The sequence below is a fragment of the Saccopteryx bilineata genome, chromosome 5 (assembly GCF_036850765.1).
Source record: "Saccopteryx bilineata isolate mSacBil1 chromosome 5, mSacBil1_pri_phased_curated, whole genome shotgun sequence".
Classification (NCBI taxonomy): domain Eukaryota; kingdom Metazoa; phylum Chordata; class Mammalia; order Chiroptera; family Emballonuridae; genus Saccopteryx; species Saccopteryx bilineata.
The window spans coordinates 236545741-236564263 of NC_089494.1; the positions used below are offsets into that span (position 1 = coordinate 236545741).

General features: G+C 44.9%; 1 protein-coding gene across 7 annotated transcripts in view; it reads left to right on the forward strand.

Annotated features, from left to right (window-relative positions):
* RBM47 (RNA binding motif protein 47) overlaps nucleotides 1–18523 on the forward strand; it is a 174287-nt gene that overhangs the window by 60254 nt on the left and 95510 nt on the right. For 5 of the 7 annotated variants that reach the window (XM_066278911.1, XM_066278916.1, XM_066278909.1 and 2 more), the window contains exon 2: nucleotides 11192–11285. Coding sequence is in view for 3 of the 7 variants with exons in the window: in XM_066278907.1 (XP_066135004.1) it covers nucleotides 11192–11285 (94 nt within the window). In the remaining 4 variants the exon portion in view is untranslated. Of the gene's footprint in view, nucleotides 1–2280; nucleotides 2408–11191; nucleotides 11286–18523 lie in introns of all 7 variants that reach the window. The other 2 variants (XM_066278906.1, XM_066278905.1) reach the window with 1 other exon arrangement.

Sequence of the window (18523 nt, forward strand, 5' to 3'; positions counted from 1 at the left end):
GGGCATATTTTGTGCTGCCAGTAGGAATGAGGAATTGAGAAATCAGGAACAAGTGTTCTTTCTACCCAATAATAAAGGGCCTGACTTGGCAAAGCAACAAATATCCTACGTTTGAGCCACCAAGAGCGGTCCCGATTTGGGTGGGACCTGAAGGTTGGCAGAGGGGATATTTCATGAAGCTAAAAAAGAACTTGGCTGAATTAAGATTTTTCTCTGTATTGGTCACTTACAGAAACAAAAGTAAGAACCTGTGTTTTATGTTTAACCCTCAGTCTTTCTTTCTGAGCACTTGACTCATTTTTAAAATATTGTACACAAAATCCCCAGTGTCCGTTTTAGATGTTCTCATCTGGCACTGTCCTGCACTTTGGGGCTTCAGACTCGGTCACCTGCAGTAATAGCTGTGTTGAGCACTAAAAAAAAATCCAAATAAAAAGGGCAGATGCCAAACACTGGTTGGGGAGCTCTGAGGAAATCGACACAGGATGACTTACACTTGGTGTGCTCCTCATGGAGTTGGAGAGACAAGATCTAAACAGGTTGAAAGTTAAACACTAAGAGTAACAGAGTGAAGTAACCACCCAGAACTATAGAAATAACACGTCACTGGGCAGCACACGATGAATTTCCAAATAGAATCGCCTAGGCAATAGGCTTTCACAATTCGGAGGTGGGCGAAGACCTCGTGTGTGTCTGCTGGTGAGGTGTGGCCGATGCCCGGTTTTCTGTTGTGAAATTCAAGACTCATTCATTCGTTCAGTCAACAAATATTGATGGAGCTACTAGGATGTGCCAGGTGTCGTGCTACATCCTGGGGACACAGAAGGAGCACACAGACAGGGTCCTGCCATCATAGAGATTACAGTCTGGTGGGAACAGCCAGAGAGTGAGCAAATGAACTCACAGGTATTTATATACAGATCATGGTGAGTGCTACGAGGAAAGGCTTACACCAATATAGGAGAGAGAATGAACAGGGGAAACAATTTTTTTTTTGTATTTTTCTGAAGTGAGAAGCAGGGAGGCAGAGAGACAGACTCCCACATGCGCCCAACTGGGATCCACCCGGATGCTCTGCCCATCTTGGGCATTGCTCCATTGCAATTGGAGCCATTCTAGTGCCTGAGGCAGAGGCCATGGAGCCATCCTCAGCACCCGGGCCAACTTTTGCTCCAATGGAGCCTTGGCTATGGGAGAGGAAGAGAGAGACAGAGAGAAAGGAGAGAGGGAAGGGTGGAGAAGCAGATGGGAGCTTCTCCTGTGTGCCCTGACTGGTAATCAAACCCTGACATCTACATGCTGGGCTGATGCTCTACCACTGAACCAACCTGCCAGGGCCAGGGGAAATAATTTAATTTGGGCTGTTAGGAAGGCTTCCCCAAGGAAGTAGTGTTTGAACTGAGATCTGAAGAATGAGGTCCACCCCAAGTTCTTGGTGAAGTAAGAACACTGCTGGACCAAGTTAACTAGCATCTTTTATTTCCACAGATAATTAAATAGTTTAGGTGATAGAAGGAAAAGCTAAGACACAGTTATTGTTCTGTACTGTGGCTGTTAGGGAAGTCAGTGTGCAGATAGCGCATGCTTTCATGTGTGCACAAACACATACCCTTTCTGCTTACACAGTCTCCGCCCCACGGACAGCTCCACGCCCCCTCCATAGGGTATGTAAATCAAAGTGGGAAGATCATAGCAGAGCCCTGGCTGGTTTGCCTCAGCGTTTCCCAGAAGCTCCTGGGAAGGCTTTCAGGATAGTAAATATTTTGATCATCAAAAGCCTTGTATGCCCTCTTCCTCAATGTGGCCATGACCTCCTAGAAAGTCCACTGTGCTCAGGTTACTGTCCCTGGGCCCTCATTTAGCTGGGGTCATCGCTAGTCCTAATCAGTCTTCACAGATGACAACACAGGTCCTCCCCAGCCATTCACCTCGCTGAATCTTATTTCCTGGAGCCACATCAGAAAAATAGTTGAGGCGATCGTTGTTTTTCAGGTCATAGCAACATCATCGATTAGAGAGGCAGGATGGTGTGCCCTCAGCACACCTGCAGAATTAGACGCCTGAGTCGCAATCCCAAGCTCTACCACTGCCTGCATATGTGACTTTGGGCAGGTTACTTACCTGGATTAAGGTAAATCTGACATGTCCTTGACTGAAACCTATTGGGTCAGATGTGCTTTGGAATCCAGAATATTTCAGATTTTAGAAAGAGGATCTGTTGTATGCACTCTACATTGTTTAATGCCACTGAGTCTGGGCCAACGTCTCTTTCTTCTGCAGAGCGCATGGGTGTGCAGACATGCAGGGAAGGAAAACTGCAGTCTCGTTAGCCTCGAGTCTAGCATTGGCTGCTCCCTAATTTCTGAGAGCGACTTGGTTTCCCAGCCTTGTAGTTTCTCTCTCACAGGTGAGCTGTTTGTCTTGGGAGGACTCAGTGAAGAGATGTGTGTATAGTGCTGAGAACGGGAGACACCGTGCACCTGTAAGCTGTTATTATGAAGTAAACTTACTTGTTATTACCGAACCACTGGAGGCCGAATGTAAACGGAACCTGCACCATCATTTTCTCCTCTTCTTCCTCCCGACAAGTGGGCCTCGCTGTGTGCCAGGCTCACGGCCAGGTGCTGCAAGGGGGCACGTGGGACCGGACAGGCTCTGGCCTGCAGTCCAGTCACGGCCCCTGTGGCTGGGGACATTGCAGCACAGTGTCTCTCTCCCTTTCTCTCCCTCCCTCTCTCTCTCTCCTTCCTCTCCCCCTCCCTTTTTCCTTCTCTTTTTCTCTCTCTCTCTCTGTCTTAGTTTGCTTTGCATATCCTGCATTTTCCTTGTCGTTTCCAGGCTGGACTATTTGAATTATGTTGGAATCAAACCGGCCCCCAGATACACTGTGGTGCCTCACATGTTGTCAAACTGCACATTAAAAGGAGAGAGGATGGGAAACAGGGACACGTGACCCCAGTGACTGGAAGTGGCTCTCGGACAGGAAGTTACAGTTGAGCCACCGACGAGAGGAAGTACAGTTCAGTTGAACGAGCACTTCAGGCAGGACTGAGGGCAGCTGTTATGCAGGCGCCCTTGTGCTGAGCCGTTCTGCGTGCCGGGTTCCGTGCTGGGCCCTGGGATTATAGAGATGAGCGAGGCAGGCACTGAACACACCCCGTAAGCGATCTGGTGTTTGCTAACGTTGGCTGTTTCTGTGAATGCCTGGAGGTACCAGCCAACCTCTCTGAGCCTGTGTTCTTATCATCTAAACACAAGGGCTGCAGTAGTTTATAAGGCCCCGTTTCACCTTCAAAAGTCTCTGGTCCTAAAGAATTGCTGAACAGAGCATGTTGGTCAATCACTGTCGCTCTGGGATTCAAGTCAAGAACACAGGCGTTTGTTGGAAGAGGGGACATTTGAGGTGGAGCTGAGGAAGGGCTGTTGATAGTGACAGGATGTTGGAACATAAAGGATTATTAGGTCAGAGGCGGTGGAGGTCCTGGGCGGAGAAGAAAATATTGGGCCCCTTAAAAAACAGAGAGAGACAGGGAAAATAAAAATACATGTTAACCATGTTTTTAAATAAATAACAAATATTATGTACTATTAACATTAAAAGTGCACACATATGAAACCAAACTTGGTGTCATTAGAAAAAAAGTATAAAGTTGGGGTTTTGCAGGGCCCTTCAGAAGTTGAGGCCCAGGGCGTGCCCAGAGCGCACGCTGTTAAATCCGCCTCTAGATTAGGTTTTATCATCTCCCTAAGCAAGGTTATTTCATTTCTGAAATAGTACTGATTAGTGTCAGTCTGTATTAGGAGTAAAAGTCCCCTCCTCTCATGGAGCTCACATTTCAGTGGGGCAGGAAGATGATACAAAGTGATAAAAAGGAAGACAAAATATAATTTCAGATACTAATAAGTGCAAAGACAAAAAATAAAGGCAGGACAGAAGAGAGTGCAAGGTTCATGATTGCGGTTTTCTTGTTTTGTTTTGTTTTGTTTTTTTTGTGACAGAGAGAGGGACAGACAGGAAGGGAGACAAGAAGCATCAATTCTTCATTGTGGCACCTTAGTTGTTCATTGATTGCTTTCTCAAATGTGCCCTGACTGGGGGGCTACAGCAGACTGAGTGACCCCTTGCTCAAGCCAGCAACCTTAGGCTCAAGCTGGTGAGCCTTGTTCAAACCAGATGAGCCCGCGCTCAAACCGGCGACCTCGGGTCCTCTGTGTCCCAGTCTGACACTGTATCCACTGCACCACCGCCTGGTCAGGTGGTGGGTTGTTTTCAAGGAATGGTCAGGGAAGACTTCCTGGAGGTGGTATTAGAGACCTGAGTCCAGTTGGGGAAAGAGCCCTTTGGCTGGGAAAGGAAATTCCAGGTGAGAGGATCGCAGCTGGATGGTGATGCTAAGGTAGGGAGGTGAGAAAGGCCTGTGTGGGGAGGTGAGAAGGAGCTGGAATTGCAGGAACAGCCAGGATGCTGGTGGTGTGCAGAGGGAACGAGGGAACCAGAGAGAGGCGGGGAACGAAGGGGAGCCCCGGGAAGGATTTCAGATTTTATTCCAAGAGCGAGGAAAAGACATTGGAGGGTTTTGAGAAGCAAAGCGACATGACTTGATTTAAAAAGAAAAATCATTTTACTAGACTATAGATTCGGGAGTGAGTGTAGCCCTGGGGTAAATTAATTTAATCCAGTCTCACACTGCTGATCCGGACTAGATGAACTGTTAACACCTCAACAGTTGAAATACAGCATGTTTTTCATCCACACTCTTATTTTCTCTCTCTATATTTCTTTTACAAAAAGGCCTATATGAAGATGAATTGCTTTCTAAAGAGAAAATGTTGCCATTTAAAAATATACAGGTATGCAACATAATCAAATGTCAAAATAACCTGGAGATGTTTTCTCTGAACCTGTGTACCCTGATTGATCAATGTCACCCCATTAAAATTAATTAAAAAAATTTAAAAAGAAGATGCTTAATAAATGCTCATTAAACAAACAAACAAAAAAGAAAAAAAAATCCAACCTTGATCTTGCCACCTTGAAAAATCCTTTTAATCATTTTGTCGTCCTTAGAGAATCTGCACTTACCAAGTAGTGTGCACTACCTTACAGAGATGCCAGAATGAGAATCTGTAATTTATATTGAACAGAAGTCACAGTGTCATTAAGCAGATCGTGACTCTATTAAAACATCCTGGGCTTAGATTGAGAAACGAGAGCAGTTGTACTCAACATACTTTTTTGCATATATTATAATATGCTTACTCTAGCATATGAGTAGAGTCAAGCAAATATACCTTTATACACAAAGCAACAGCACATTGCCGTTTAGTCATTTTGCTAAAAATTAAAAATAAATGCCTTTAAAAATATATATATATAAATACATACATACACATATATCTGTTCTTTTTCTTTTTTTTTGTATGTTGCCATTTTTCGAGTTAATGTTTGTGCCATCTTTTATCCTCCTTTTTAGTGCAACTTTTGAAAGAAGTGCTATTGGATCCTTCCTCCTCCCTCCCTCCCTCCCTTTTGTTCTTGTCTACTTCCTTCTTCCCTCCCTCCACCCTTGTCCTTCCTTCTTCCCTTTTATTAAACAAATGCTTAATGTTTCACAAGACACCTAGCTTCCCCATGTGCCAATGCTAATAAAGCCCAGAGTTTTGGGTTGTATTTGCTTGGCGGTGGTGTTTGCTTTCTCTCTTTGTGCAAAGATATCTCGGGAATATTGAATAGTACTCCCAGATGGTGGACCTGAAACTTTTCAGTTTTCTTCTTTGCGCTCACCCTGTTTGAGACACATGCTTGCTTGTGACACGCAGCTTCTGTGTTACAAAAGTGAAAGTGTGTACTAAAGTTTGTTAAAATGAGCCAAGAGTTTAAATTGAGATCAAGTGTCTTTTGAATTCATCAACTTCAAACCGTAAGTACTTGGTGGCGACCCTGTTTTCTTAGTTATTTAAAGCCCAGCTGTGTCACAAGCCCGTAATGGCCTGTGTGCTTTCTCGTGTGCAAGCGGCCAGCACGCCCCTTCTCAGTTATCTTGAGAAATATCTGTGGGCAGCCTGGGATCCCGCTGGGGTCACTTAGTAACTGCCCGCTTCGTGCCCAGGAAATACATGTGAAAGCCACAAGAGGGCAGCTTGTCCAGTGAAACTAGGGGCAGAAAGTGCTGTTGTTTAGGCATAGGGTAAGGAGGGTGACTTTTCAACGTGTTTGTTGCATAAGCACGCTCTTTGACATTCCTAGCCAGCTCCATCCCATCTAAAAGATGATAGTTTTGGAAACTGAGTTTTTAAAAGACTTTATGTATTGATTTTTACAGGGAGAGGAGAAAGAGGGTCATGGGGAGTGAGAAGTGCATTTTAGTTGCTCATTGCTTGTCCTAGGTTCCTTGGCCGGGCTAGCCTGGTTTCGAACCCGCGACCTCAGCGTTCCAGGTCGATGCTTTAGCCACTGCACCACCACAGGTCAGGCTGGAAACTGAGTTTTAAGGCAACTTCTTTCGTGCAAATCTGCCTTTCCTTCTCGTTGGAATAGGAACATCCGTTTTTCTGTGAATTCCCTGTCTTCCCATCTTCCAGCCCTTCACTCAATATTTGTTGGAGTAAAATTTACATATAATAAAATCCGCACATTTGCATTGATCTTTGGAACACATACACTTGGAATCCCTGCCCCAACCAAGGGAGATATTTCCTTCTCCCTGGAAAGTTCCCGGGTGGCCTTTTGCCTCAGTTTCCCCTTGAAGGTCCCACAGCCCCTTAATTTAATCTTTGAAAAAATTTTACCCGAGACAAAGCATTTTATAAATTTACATTCATGATCATGTAAAGTGTGGGAGCCCCTTTCCAAGAGGCTGTGGGAGAACTCGGGGGAGATAAAAGAATAGAGGCTGCTCATTTTTTTTTAATTTCTTTTTTTATTTATTCATTTTAAAGAGGAGAGACAGAGTAAGAGATAGAGAAAGAGAAAAGGGGGAGGAGCAGGAAGCATCAACTCCCATATTTGCCTTGACCAGACAAGTACAGGGTTTTGAACTGGCGACCTCAGTGTTCCCAGGTCGATGCTTTATCCACTGCGCCACCACAGATCAGGCCGAGGCTGCTCATTTCTAAGACAATTACCGTGTGAAAGTTTTTACCCTGTGGTTGTGGTTGTTGGTTTAATCTGGCTCATCTTCAGTGAGAAGGAGGGCTGTTCATTGCAGTCATTAATTATGCATTTGTTCTGGCAAGTTTATTTCTGCTCTAAAAATTGCACACATTTGTCACACTTAAATAAGTACTGATTTGTATTAATGAACTCAAGAATCCCTGTGAGGGAAGTGCCATTACTATCATATTCACAGATTAGGAAACTGAGGTACATACACTTAATGGCTTTGCCGGAAAAGAGAGTAAAGTTAGTTTCCTGATGTGAAATGTAAGATGAATGAAATTAAGAGTTTCTGAAGAAATGTGTGTTCTCATTGATCAAAGTACCCAGCTAGGAAAACTAGTGCTTCTCTTTACGCACATAATGTCCTTGGGCAATGTCACCCGGGGCCATGGTTGAATGCCATGACGATTCCAGTTCTGCACCCCTGGCCTTGCCCACCAAACATCCATCTGTCTGTCTCCCTGGTTCTTGCCTTCATCTTCTCCCGATGGGTTGCCCTGCCTGTAGCCCCTGCTGAGTTGTGGTCAGCGTGATCTTTCTCACATAGAACTGGGGCACCGTCACCTGATTAAAATCCTCCAGTGCTTCACTGAGCTGCTGGGTCCTTGCCGTGTTCACTGGTCACACCTTGCTGCTCTCCACTGCCCACCCTCAGTCCAGCTTGTTGTCATCGTCCAAAGATGCCATGCCCTCTCATGTCCCTGTACCCAGTCCCTGTACCCAGGAACTGACTGTCCCTTCTGTCTAGAAAGTGCCCTCTCTTTGTCCACCCTCCTGTTTGCCAGGCAGACTGCACCTCACCCTTAAGGAGTTGGCTCACATTTTCCTTGATTAACTTTGATAGACTTGGAATCGTCATCTTCCCATTTTCCATTGCCTCTTGCATGTTGAGCCAGTGTTACATTGTTTTATAATGTTCTCGTTGCACCTCTGTGCCCCACTAATCTGCACCCTCTGAGAGGGCAGCAACTTTGTCTTTTCAACTTGATATTTCTAGCCAAACTCAATACCTGACTGTCTATACAGATGTTACATACTGTGAAGGCAGAGAAAAACACCTATTTTATTCAGTACTGCTATGCCCAGTGCCTGGCCTAGGGCCTGACCTATAGTAAGTGTTCAATTAATATATATATATATTTTTTTTTTAAAAAAAGAAGGGTGAGTTTTTTTTATTTTATTTTTTTAAAGATTTTATTTATTCATTATAGGGAGGAGGGAGGGAGGGAGAGAGAGAGAGAGAGAGAGAGAGAGAGAGAGAGAAGGGGGGAGGAGCAGGAAGCATCAACTCCCATATGTGCCTTGACCAGGCAAGCCCAGGGTTTTGAACCGGCGACCTCAGTGTTTCCAGGTTGACGCTTTATCCACTGTGCCACCACAGGTCAGGCCTCAATTAATATTTTTTAAAAGCACAAATAGTGAATATTTTAAAATATCACTGTTGTTAAATGTCAGATCACAATGGTTTAGCCCCAGATCACAATGGTTTAGCCCCAGATCACAATGGTTTAGCCCAGGGATTGCAACCGAAGGGTCACCAACATAATTAAGCCGTGGATATATTTTGTATGGCCTCACGGTATTTTGGAGTTTGAACATTTGATGGCTGTAGATAGAACATGTCCTCTCCTATTTACCACTGTCTGTACCACTCCTATTATCTTACTCTTTATCTACTCCGCTCATTTATTGCCTGCTCGGTCCTGGGACATAGGGTAGTGATGTGCAGGGCGTGGGGCAGTGTACTGGTTTGTCATAACAAAATACCACAGATTGGGTGGCCTAAACAAGAGGAATTTATTTTCTCACAGTTCTGGAATTCTGGAGGCTGGAAGTCCAAGATCAAGGTGTCAGTGGATATAGTTTCTTTTGAGCTTTCCCTCTTCGACTTGCAGATGGCCACCATTTCACTGTGCCCTTGTGTGGCTGTTCCTTAGTCTGTGTCCTAATCTCCTCTTAAAAGGACAACAGTCATATTGGGTTAGGATCCACCCATTTGACCTCATGTCATTGATTAATTACCTGTTTAAAGGCCCTATATCTAAATACAGTCATATTCTGGCTCTGGCCGGTTGGCTCAGTGGTAGAGCATTGGCAGGAGTCCCGGGTTCGATTCCCGGCCAGGGCACACAGGAGAAGCGCCCATCTGCTTCTCCACCCCTCCCCCTCTCCTTCCTCTCTGTCTCTCTCTTCCCCTCCTGTAACTAGGGCTTCATTGGAGCAAAGTTGGCCCAGGTGCTGAGGGTGGCTCTGTGGCCTCTGCCTCAGGCGCTAGAATGGCTCTGGTTGCAACAGAGCGAAGCCCCAGATGGGCAGAGCATCGCCCCCTGGTGGGCACGCCAGGTGAACCCCGGTCGGGTGCATGCTGGAGTCTGTCTGACTGCCTCCCCGTTTCCAACTTCAGAAAAATTCACACACAAAAAACCAGCCCAAAACAAAAAAACCCTGTAATTAAATACGGTCACATTCTGACATTCTGGGGGCCAGGGCTTCAACAAATGAATTTTGGGGGGACAGTATTAACCTCATGACAGCCAGGAACATGAGCTCTCGGCTACTGTGGCCTCTGCCTTGTGACTGGCATATGTTTTATGTAACACACTAGTAAAGAAGAAGTCGGGAGCCAGCAGAGCGCCACCGGCTCACCCAGGCAGAATCTGGACAGACTTAACCTGCACCTGCTCAGACACCTGCTCTGCACTCGGGGCACTCTGATCTCGGGAGCAGATTCATGTTTCTTAAACAATCGGCGTTTAGTTAGTGTGCCAGGTAGAACTTAGGTGCTTTTCAGTTTGGAAATATATGTCCTTTCATTCTGTTCACTCTCAAAACTGACATGCAGGCTGCAAACTTTTCTTTGTCCAGGGTTCAGTGGACAGCAGAGATAAAAGTCGGGTAATGACGCGGCACCGCCTCCGTTTGCTATAAGCAAACAACTAGGTCCTTTATTACCCTTGAAACTGGCATTGGTGATACAGCTTGGACTCAGAGAAACAAGTTAAACACCAAGTTTCTGTGTGGGTCAAAGTTCCTTCAAGCACTGTATGTTAATCAAAAGCTCAACCTTAGTTAATTAGGCCATTGGGTTGGGAAGAACTTTGGAACGAATGATTACTGAGGTGGACCACAGGATTCAGTAATTTATTTCCAAGGGGTAAGTTGTGGACTCGTAGCCTTTCTTGAAGAGGGCAGGAGTTTTACTTATTCTTCGTGGGGAAGTAGCATAAGAAAAATCTCTGTACAGAGTGAGCTAATCAAGAGTTTTTACTTAGAGATGAGCTGAATAGTTATGGAATATTAGTTATATATGGACAGAAAAGCTAGCTGTGTAAAGATCTACCAAAGGCTAAGGAACATTTAAAATACTAACAGCTCACAGTGCTTTAAATAATTTTTTGAGTGTGTGGTGATTTACCTGAAAAGACCACAATTTACAGTGCCTCTGCAGAAAGAAACTTAAATGGATATCATCACCATAACTGCCCTTCATGAGTGTTTGCTGTCATATGGGGTCCCAAGGTCTTCATATCTGTTGTCTTATTTATTGTCACGATGTCCTTAACAGGTGGATTGCATTAGGCCCATATAGATGAGTTAAAGGAGGCTCAGAGAGATTGAGTAAAATTCCCAAGGTCACCCAGCTAGCAAGCAGTAGAGCTAAGTTCTGAGCACCTGGGCAAACCTGTGGTCTTCCCATCCCTGTTAATACCACCTCTTCTTAAATTTCCCTCTTCTCTCTTTGTCAAAGTAAGGTTCTCTTCCGTGACTGTCCTTTAGCTAATATGAACCTGAATAGCCTTGCAGAATTGACCTATTTTCTCCACGTATATGGGCCAGTGGAAATTTCCTATACTGTCCGGTTATGTAGCTTTCCTTGTAATCCGCGCACACACGGAGATGTGTGATAATAACAAAACACTGTATTTATTCTTCTTAAGTACCCTCCTTCCTCCATTACTTTTAGTGCTCATTAACCACGTACTCCTCGTTAGCGGTCTCTGGTTCAGTGGTGCTGTCTTTTCTGTTTCACAGTTCATGTAACAGAGGCATTAGAAGGACGGACACCTTGCATCAGGTCACCCAGCAGACAGAGATCAGCCATTCCTGGGCTCGCTGAAGAGGTTTGGTAAGTCAAGCTGGCTACATCTTGACCACAGCTCAAATGAACATGAGCCAGGGGTGGAGAAGAGTAGGTGAACATTACATAGTGACATTCAAATACCAATCCCCTCTTTTTTCCCCTGCCTTTGTTTCTAACCAACGCATATTGTTCTGCTTCTGGGTGTTTGCTTAACTTACTAGGCCACAGTGCTCTGTGTATTTATAAGCCCGCATGTCTCCAGAGGATTCCACAGTCACAAAGGACAGGAGCCATATTTGAATGACTTTGCTTAAACTCTTTTAATATTGAGTTTTTCCCCACCGTGTTTACTGTAGTTTGTCAACTCTAGAATGTGTTTTCTCCCCACAAGTTAACGTGTCTGAAATTGGGATGCATCTTACACAGACTTAGATTGGGTGAAACACAGCACCGATAATCTCTAGATGACCAAGCTTAAGTGTTTTCTACCTCCTGTTTTTCACAGAGTACAAATGCTTTTTTCTTTTTTAAGGTATCGAACAAATATTTTTTTCTTGAAGAGGGCAGTTAAAGAGTGAATCGATAAGAATTCTGTACTTACCAAAGAAACAATTTAAGGTTTTGATACTGAGAGGAAAAACTAATTTTTTTTGGTGACTTCATATGATGATTCTGAGGTCAGTTGCCCCGGGACCTCCTAGGCAGAGGTGCCTGCAGTCAGAACAGCCCGTGTGGGATGACAGAGCAGCCTCCTGGGCAACAGGTCCCAGAATCAGACTCTGTTATCCAAAGCCGTGATCCCCTCCAATAATCAGCACCATAAGACTTGCAGCTAAAATACTGTGCTCTACCTTCAGAACGATCTTTCAGCATCCATTTATCTGTGAATGAGTTCAAGTCCACATTCATGTTGCATGTGTGGGAAAATAGTGTCTCTATAGAACGAATGACACAGAATGGGCAGGATTTCCCAGGCCACATGGGCCTGTTTTTTTATTTTATTTTATTTTATTTTATTTTTTTACAGAGACAGAGAGAGAGAGTCAGAGTGAGGGATAGACAGGGACAGACAGACAGGAACGGAGAGATGAGAAGCATCAATCATTGGTTTTTTCGTTGCGCATTGCAACACCTTAGTTGTTCATTGATTGCTTTCTCACATGTGCCTTGACCGCGGGCCTTCAGCAGACCGAGTAACCCCTTGCTGGAGCCAGTGACCTTGGGTCCAAGCTGGTGAATTTTTGCTCAAACCAGATGAGCCCACGCTCAAGCTGGCGGCCTCAGGGTCTCGAACCTGGGTCTTCCGCATCCCAGTCTGACGCTCTATCCACTGCGCCACTGCCTGGTCAGGCGCATGGGCCTGTTTTTTATAGGCTTGAAGATTTGTAGAACTTCCATTTTGTAGGGCCCCACAGGAGATAGAACGCTATTGCTGAAATCAGTAGGTATACAGGTAAATTGGTTAACATATTCCGAGCACCTGCAATGTGCCAGGCTCTGTGCTAGGAACTGGGTAATTAAGAGGTAAATGCAGAAAGAATTGGATTTCTGCCCCAAAGAACTTGATCTGGTAGTCAAGGCAGACATTGAATATAAAAGAGTAATGAGTGCATTGAAGACGTGTAAGGAGTTAAGGGAGTTTAAAATCCAAGGCCTTAACCTAACCATTAGTGAGAGGGGCAGCCATCAGGAAAAGTGTTTTGGAATTTTTACCAAGAGGGCAGACTGTAACTCCAATAGGACTTAAGGTAAGCTTCATACAGTTGCACAACTCCTGCAGTATGTAGGAAACATACTGAGGAACAAAGACACACAAAGGTCAAGCAAATGAGTTGAAACAGATTGTCTTTTGTTTAGTCAGCCAATAATAGGGACCTGTCACAAAATGATGCCAGGATGCTGAAGGCAATCCCCAAAAGCGGTTTCTAACGTGATTTTCTTGCTTTGCGACCTGAAAATAGAAGAGATGTTTTTCTATCGTATATAACTATTTATTTGGCACCAAATAATTGACCACTATACAGAGAGGGAAATAAAGGTCTGTAATTTAATTTGAATAGACATACAAAAGACCCCCATATGCAAGATACTGTGGTGGGGGTATAAGGGATACAAAGATGATTCAGACATCATCCTTGCCCCAGAGGAGTTTAACAATGAAAGCTTAGGCATCTAGTTAAGAAGAAATATTCACAGTAAAACAGGAGTTATAACAAGCAGCATTATAACTCAAATATTTAATGGCACGTTTGAAAACACAGTAGAAGTGAATGGATCTCTATTCTCATTTGTATCTAGATTTACCAGAGAGTAAACCCATCACTCTGTTCTCTGGACTGTTTGCTTTTTTCTTATTTTTTTTTTAATTTAATTATTATTATTTTTTTGTATTTTTCTGAAGCTGGAAACGGGGAGAGACAGTCAGACAGACTCCCGCATGCGCCCGACCGGGATCCACCCGGCACACCCACCAGGGGCGATGCTCTGCCCCTCCGGGGCGTCGCTCTGCCACGACCAGAGCCACTCTAGCGCCTGGGGCAGAGGCCAAGGAGCCATCCCCAGCGCCCGGGCCATCTTTGCTCCAATGGAGCCTTGCTGTGGGAGGGGAAGAGAGAGACAGAGAGGAAGGAGGGGGAGGGGGTGGAGAAGCAAATGGGCGCTTCTCCTATGTGCCCTGGCCGGGAATCGAACCCGGGTCCCCCGCACGCCAGGCCGACGCTCTACCACTGAGCCAACTGGCCAGGGCTGTTTGCTTTTTTTCTGATCTCTGATCTAGTTCAACAAAAGTTCTCATTCAAGTATGGGGCCTGTTGGCGTTGAGAACTTGTGCAATAGTAACCCTGAAGTCCTTTGTAGTTCATAATGAACCATGTGTAGTCAATGGTGATATAAACTGAAGAACTTTTCAAAAAGACCTGATGTCAGAATAATTGGGCCCAACTTACCCATAGCCCTTTGTGGATAAAGTCAACCAGTGACTTCATAACAAGGCATTTCTGTAGCTAGGAAGATCCTCAGGTCTGTTTTCCATCCCCAAATGAACATGGATTTGGAATAACTGGATTTCGCAGGGAATAACAAGTTTTCACAGGGTGTTTGTGGTTAATCACAAACTGGATAATTTCCCCTTTTAAAATTATTTCATTCGCATGGGCAAAAGTTTCATAGAGCCAGTGGTTCCTTTGGCAGCCTGCTCCTTGATGACTTGCTATTTGCAAAACAAGCTAACCCATTTCCAAAACTGGAAAGGCAGAGCGGTGGCCGTGGGCCATGCCTCAGCCAATAACATTGTGGCTGACAAGCGGACCTACAAAAGGAAGACTGTCTTCCTCAAAGGAAGAGGTTTGTTGCCACCATGGACAAGGAAAAAGAAAGCTGTGGGCATCAACAAAATGTGTGTGTCTCTTGGCAGAATAACAGGTCGATGATGGCATTATGCTTTGCAGGAGGATATTGGTGTTAAGGAAAGCAAGAGAAGACTCCAAGGTTATGAGGCTGAAATCCATGGCTAAAGTCAGCATCAGCCTTTTAGTCAGATCTCATGGGCAACACTCAAACGTCAGGCCTGAAGTTTCCAAGAACAAGATCTTCTAACCAGTCATTAGATATACATCAAGGTTATGCTGAGTTGGGGCCTCATCAGGGCTGGGCGTTGGTTCATGCCAGTGCCCCGAGGTGTTGGCAGCTGTTTCACAAGGACAGACAGGAGTAGAACATCTGGCATTCACTTCAGCCATAGTCACGGGCATCTGTGCTGCCGAGAAAGAACAGTGACAGAACAACCACATTGCTTTTGTCAAGCGTAACAAAAATCCTGTGTCTGCAAAATAAGTGAGGTCCTTTTGAAATTAAGACCAAGACCCGCAAAATACGAAGGGACATCTTAAGGAAAGAATGAAGTGATTATTGAGGACTCAGTCTGGGTGAAAGGGGCCTGAAGATAAGACCTTTAAATAGAGGCATGATGATGCCTACTGATTCTGTGCAGATAGCAAATGATTCTTAGAACCATAAAATGTTGGAGATAGAAGGAACCCTGATGAAAATAAATGATAAATAATGATAATATTTATTGATTGCTTACTAAGTGCCAGGCACAAAAGAAATCTTGCTTGACTTATTGTCCTCATTTCGTTTCTACAGTAATCTCCTAAAGATGTTAGTCAAGTGAGGAAACTGGGGAATAATAGAGAATGTGTCACTTGTACAAGGTCGTGCAGGGAGTGCGTGGCAAAGCTGGTGCACACACCTCGGTCGGTCTGAGTCAGGTCTACACGTTTTAACTACGATACCCTTTGAGGCTCAAATGATCTTCAGAGAAAGGCATGTCCATTGACCAGAAGGCATTAACTGGTGAGAGTCCCTAGGAGTTCTTGAAAGTGTGGTTCAGTGAAGAAGACAATGGGACGCGTTGTCAGTGGCAGATCCTACACTCTGAAATAGGAACTGTGTGTAGTTTCATCTGCACATAATAAAGGTGGGTTGTGCTGGCCTCCAGTCCTGTGTGTGGTCCGTCCCCCCCCCCCCCCCTGCCCCAGGAACCGGCTGCCGCTCGTAAGCAGGGCGGCTACCAGCACAGTTGCTCCTTGAACTGTTCTTGCTCTGGGACATCTGCTTGTGCTTCAGGTTCAGTCATTTTGAAAACTTTTAACAAAATACCACTGCACAGAGCCCACTCACTAAGACTCCGAATGAACTGATCTGAGGAGGAACCCTATCAGTATTTTTTGGAAACTATAACTGAGCCTCATGTGACAACCACTGTTTTATACTTCTACGTACTAACAGATGGTTGGCTAGGCATTGTTGGTTTTTTTTCAGAGAGCATGATTTGTGTTCTCCAGCAGCTGTTTTTGTTTTTGTTTTTCCTATGGTCTGAGAAGATGGATTGGGTCTTAACAACCTTTGGCTCCTTGGAAGCTGCTGCCCCTGCTTGGTGCAGTCCTATCTGGGAACGATTCCCTGTGCGCATCCTCCACACAGCAGTGCTCAGAATATATGGTGTAATTACTTAGCCTGACCAGGCGGCGGTGCAATAGAGACAGCGTCAGCCTGGGACACAGAGGACCCAGGTTCGAAATCCTAAGGTTGGCTTGACTGGGCTCACTGGTTTGAACGCGGGCTCACCAGCTTGAGCATGAGATCATAGACATGACCCGATGGCCACTGGCTTGAGACAAAAGGTTGCTGTCTTGAAGCCCAAGGTCACTGACTTGAGCAAGAAGTCACTGGCTCCGCTGGAGCCTCCCAGTCAAGGCACATATGAGAAAGTAATCAATGAACAATTAAAGTGCCACAACAAAGAACTGAAACTTCTCTCTCTCTCCCTTCTTGTCTGTCTGTCCCTATCTGTCTCTCTCTCTGCCTCTCTATCTGCCTCTGTTTCTCTTGCTAAAAAAAGGAAAAAAAAGATTCAATTGTAGATTTCAATGGGCTGTATGTCGTTGGTACAGCTTAAAGATCAAGTGAACATTTTTGTCTTATGACAACCCCTGCTAGCTATATGTGATGTTCACTTAAAATACATATACACATATTTTAGTTCTACTTTAAGTCTTGAGGGAAGTTCTCAAAAATCTCATCTGATTCATGATTGGACAGCAGAAGTTGATCAAAGTTGATCTAGACCAGTAGCTTGGTTATAAAATGAGGAAACCAAGTCTGGGGTTGAAAGAGAGGAGGTCCAGGGAAATAGTTGGGTCCAGAACTCAGATCCCTTGGTGCTAGTGGTCTTTCCTCTTACCCTGCTGCCTTACTTACAGATTTCTTTTGTAGCCTTTCCTTTTTATTTGCACTACTGCACGCTTTTTTTTTTTTTTTTTGAGACAGAGAGAGAGTTAGACAGGAACAGAGAGAGATGAGAAGCATCAATCATCAGTTTTTCGTTGCAACACCTTAGTTGTTCATCGATTGCTGTCTCATATGTGCCTTGACCAGGGGGCTACAGCAGACCAAGTAACCCCTTGCTCAAGCCAGTGACCTTGGGTCCAAGCTGGTGAGCTTTGCTTAAACCAGATGAGCCCGCGCTCAAGCTGGCGACCTCAGGGTCTCGAACCTGGGTCTTCCACATCCCAGTCCGACGCTCTATTCACTGCGCCACCGCCTGGTCAGGTTACACACTTTCTAACTTTAGTCTTAACCTTATTCCTAAATTATTATATCGATAATAGTCATGGAAAGAGGAAAAAAAAAAACCTGGGAGAAACCACATCAAAATGCCAATAGTAGTTGAGTTTGAATGGTAGAGTTCTAGTTTTAATTTAATATATGCTTCTCTGTGATTTATACATATTCTTCAATAAACAAGTATTACTTTCCTAAATGAAGACAAAAAACCATTAGCAGAATAGCCTTCTTACTGGTCCCTGTATGTTTATATGCATTATGCACCCCATTCTGTGGCTGGCTATCAGAGTTGCCATCCTAAAATGTGATTTTTCTCCAGCCCTTTTCCTGCTTAGACATTCAGGGGCTCCTATTGCTCTTGAGAAAAGTCCAAACTCCTGGAATCCAAAGGTCTCCTTAATCTAGCCCCACCCTCTGCCATCCCCTTATCTGCACCACACCCAGCACAATCCTCCCTCCTTGCCTGCCAGCATCCTCCCTGTCACAGAACCACGAGAACTCAATCCAGTTCCTTTGCTCCTGCTGTTCTGTGCATGAGAGCCCCACCCTCTGTCCACTGTACCAGCCCAAATGTTGTCTTTCTAGGTTCAGCTCAAGTACTTCCTCCTCCAGCTCACTTTTGTTACCTTTACCTGTATCTGGAATGGCAGACAGGTTTCACGTTATATATCAGATCCAGGCAATTGGAAATACGCTGCACGGAGATTCCTGAGAGCCCATATGTGCTCAGAAGGAAGGAGTTCTGTGATCAATAGTGGTTCTGTCATAAGTGTATGTTGGGCAGATAAAATATATTATGCTCACTTTGTTAAAGATGGCACTGCCCACGTGGAGGCCCGTCGCCCAGGTGATATTAATGTGTGTTGGGGGCGGGCTGTGGGCAGGCAGGATCCTTGTAGCCTGGGGCTTGGTTTTGGGATTAAGCCTTTCCCACCCTTTTTGATGTGGGGTGGTACAATCCCATCATGTCCCAGATAAGTGACTTTGTATTAGAGACTTCCCTATTCTGTATATTGGATTAAAGGTTTGGATTTCTATACTATAAAATGGGGGCAGAACAGGAGCTTGCTCTCTTGGTTCCTGAGATTAATATTAGAGGAGAGAGCAGAGAGGAGAGCAGAGAAAGGCCATGTGGAGGAGGCCAGGAGAAGTAGCCA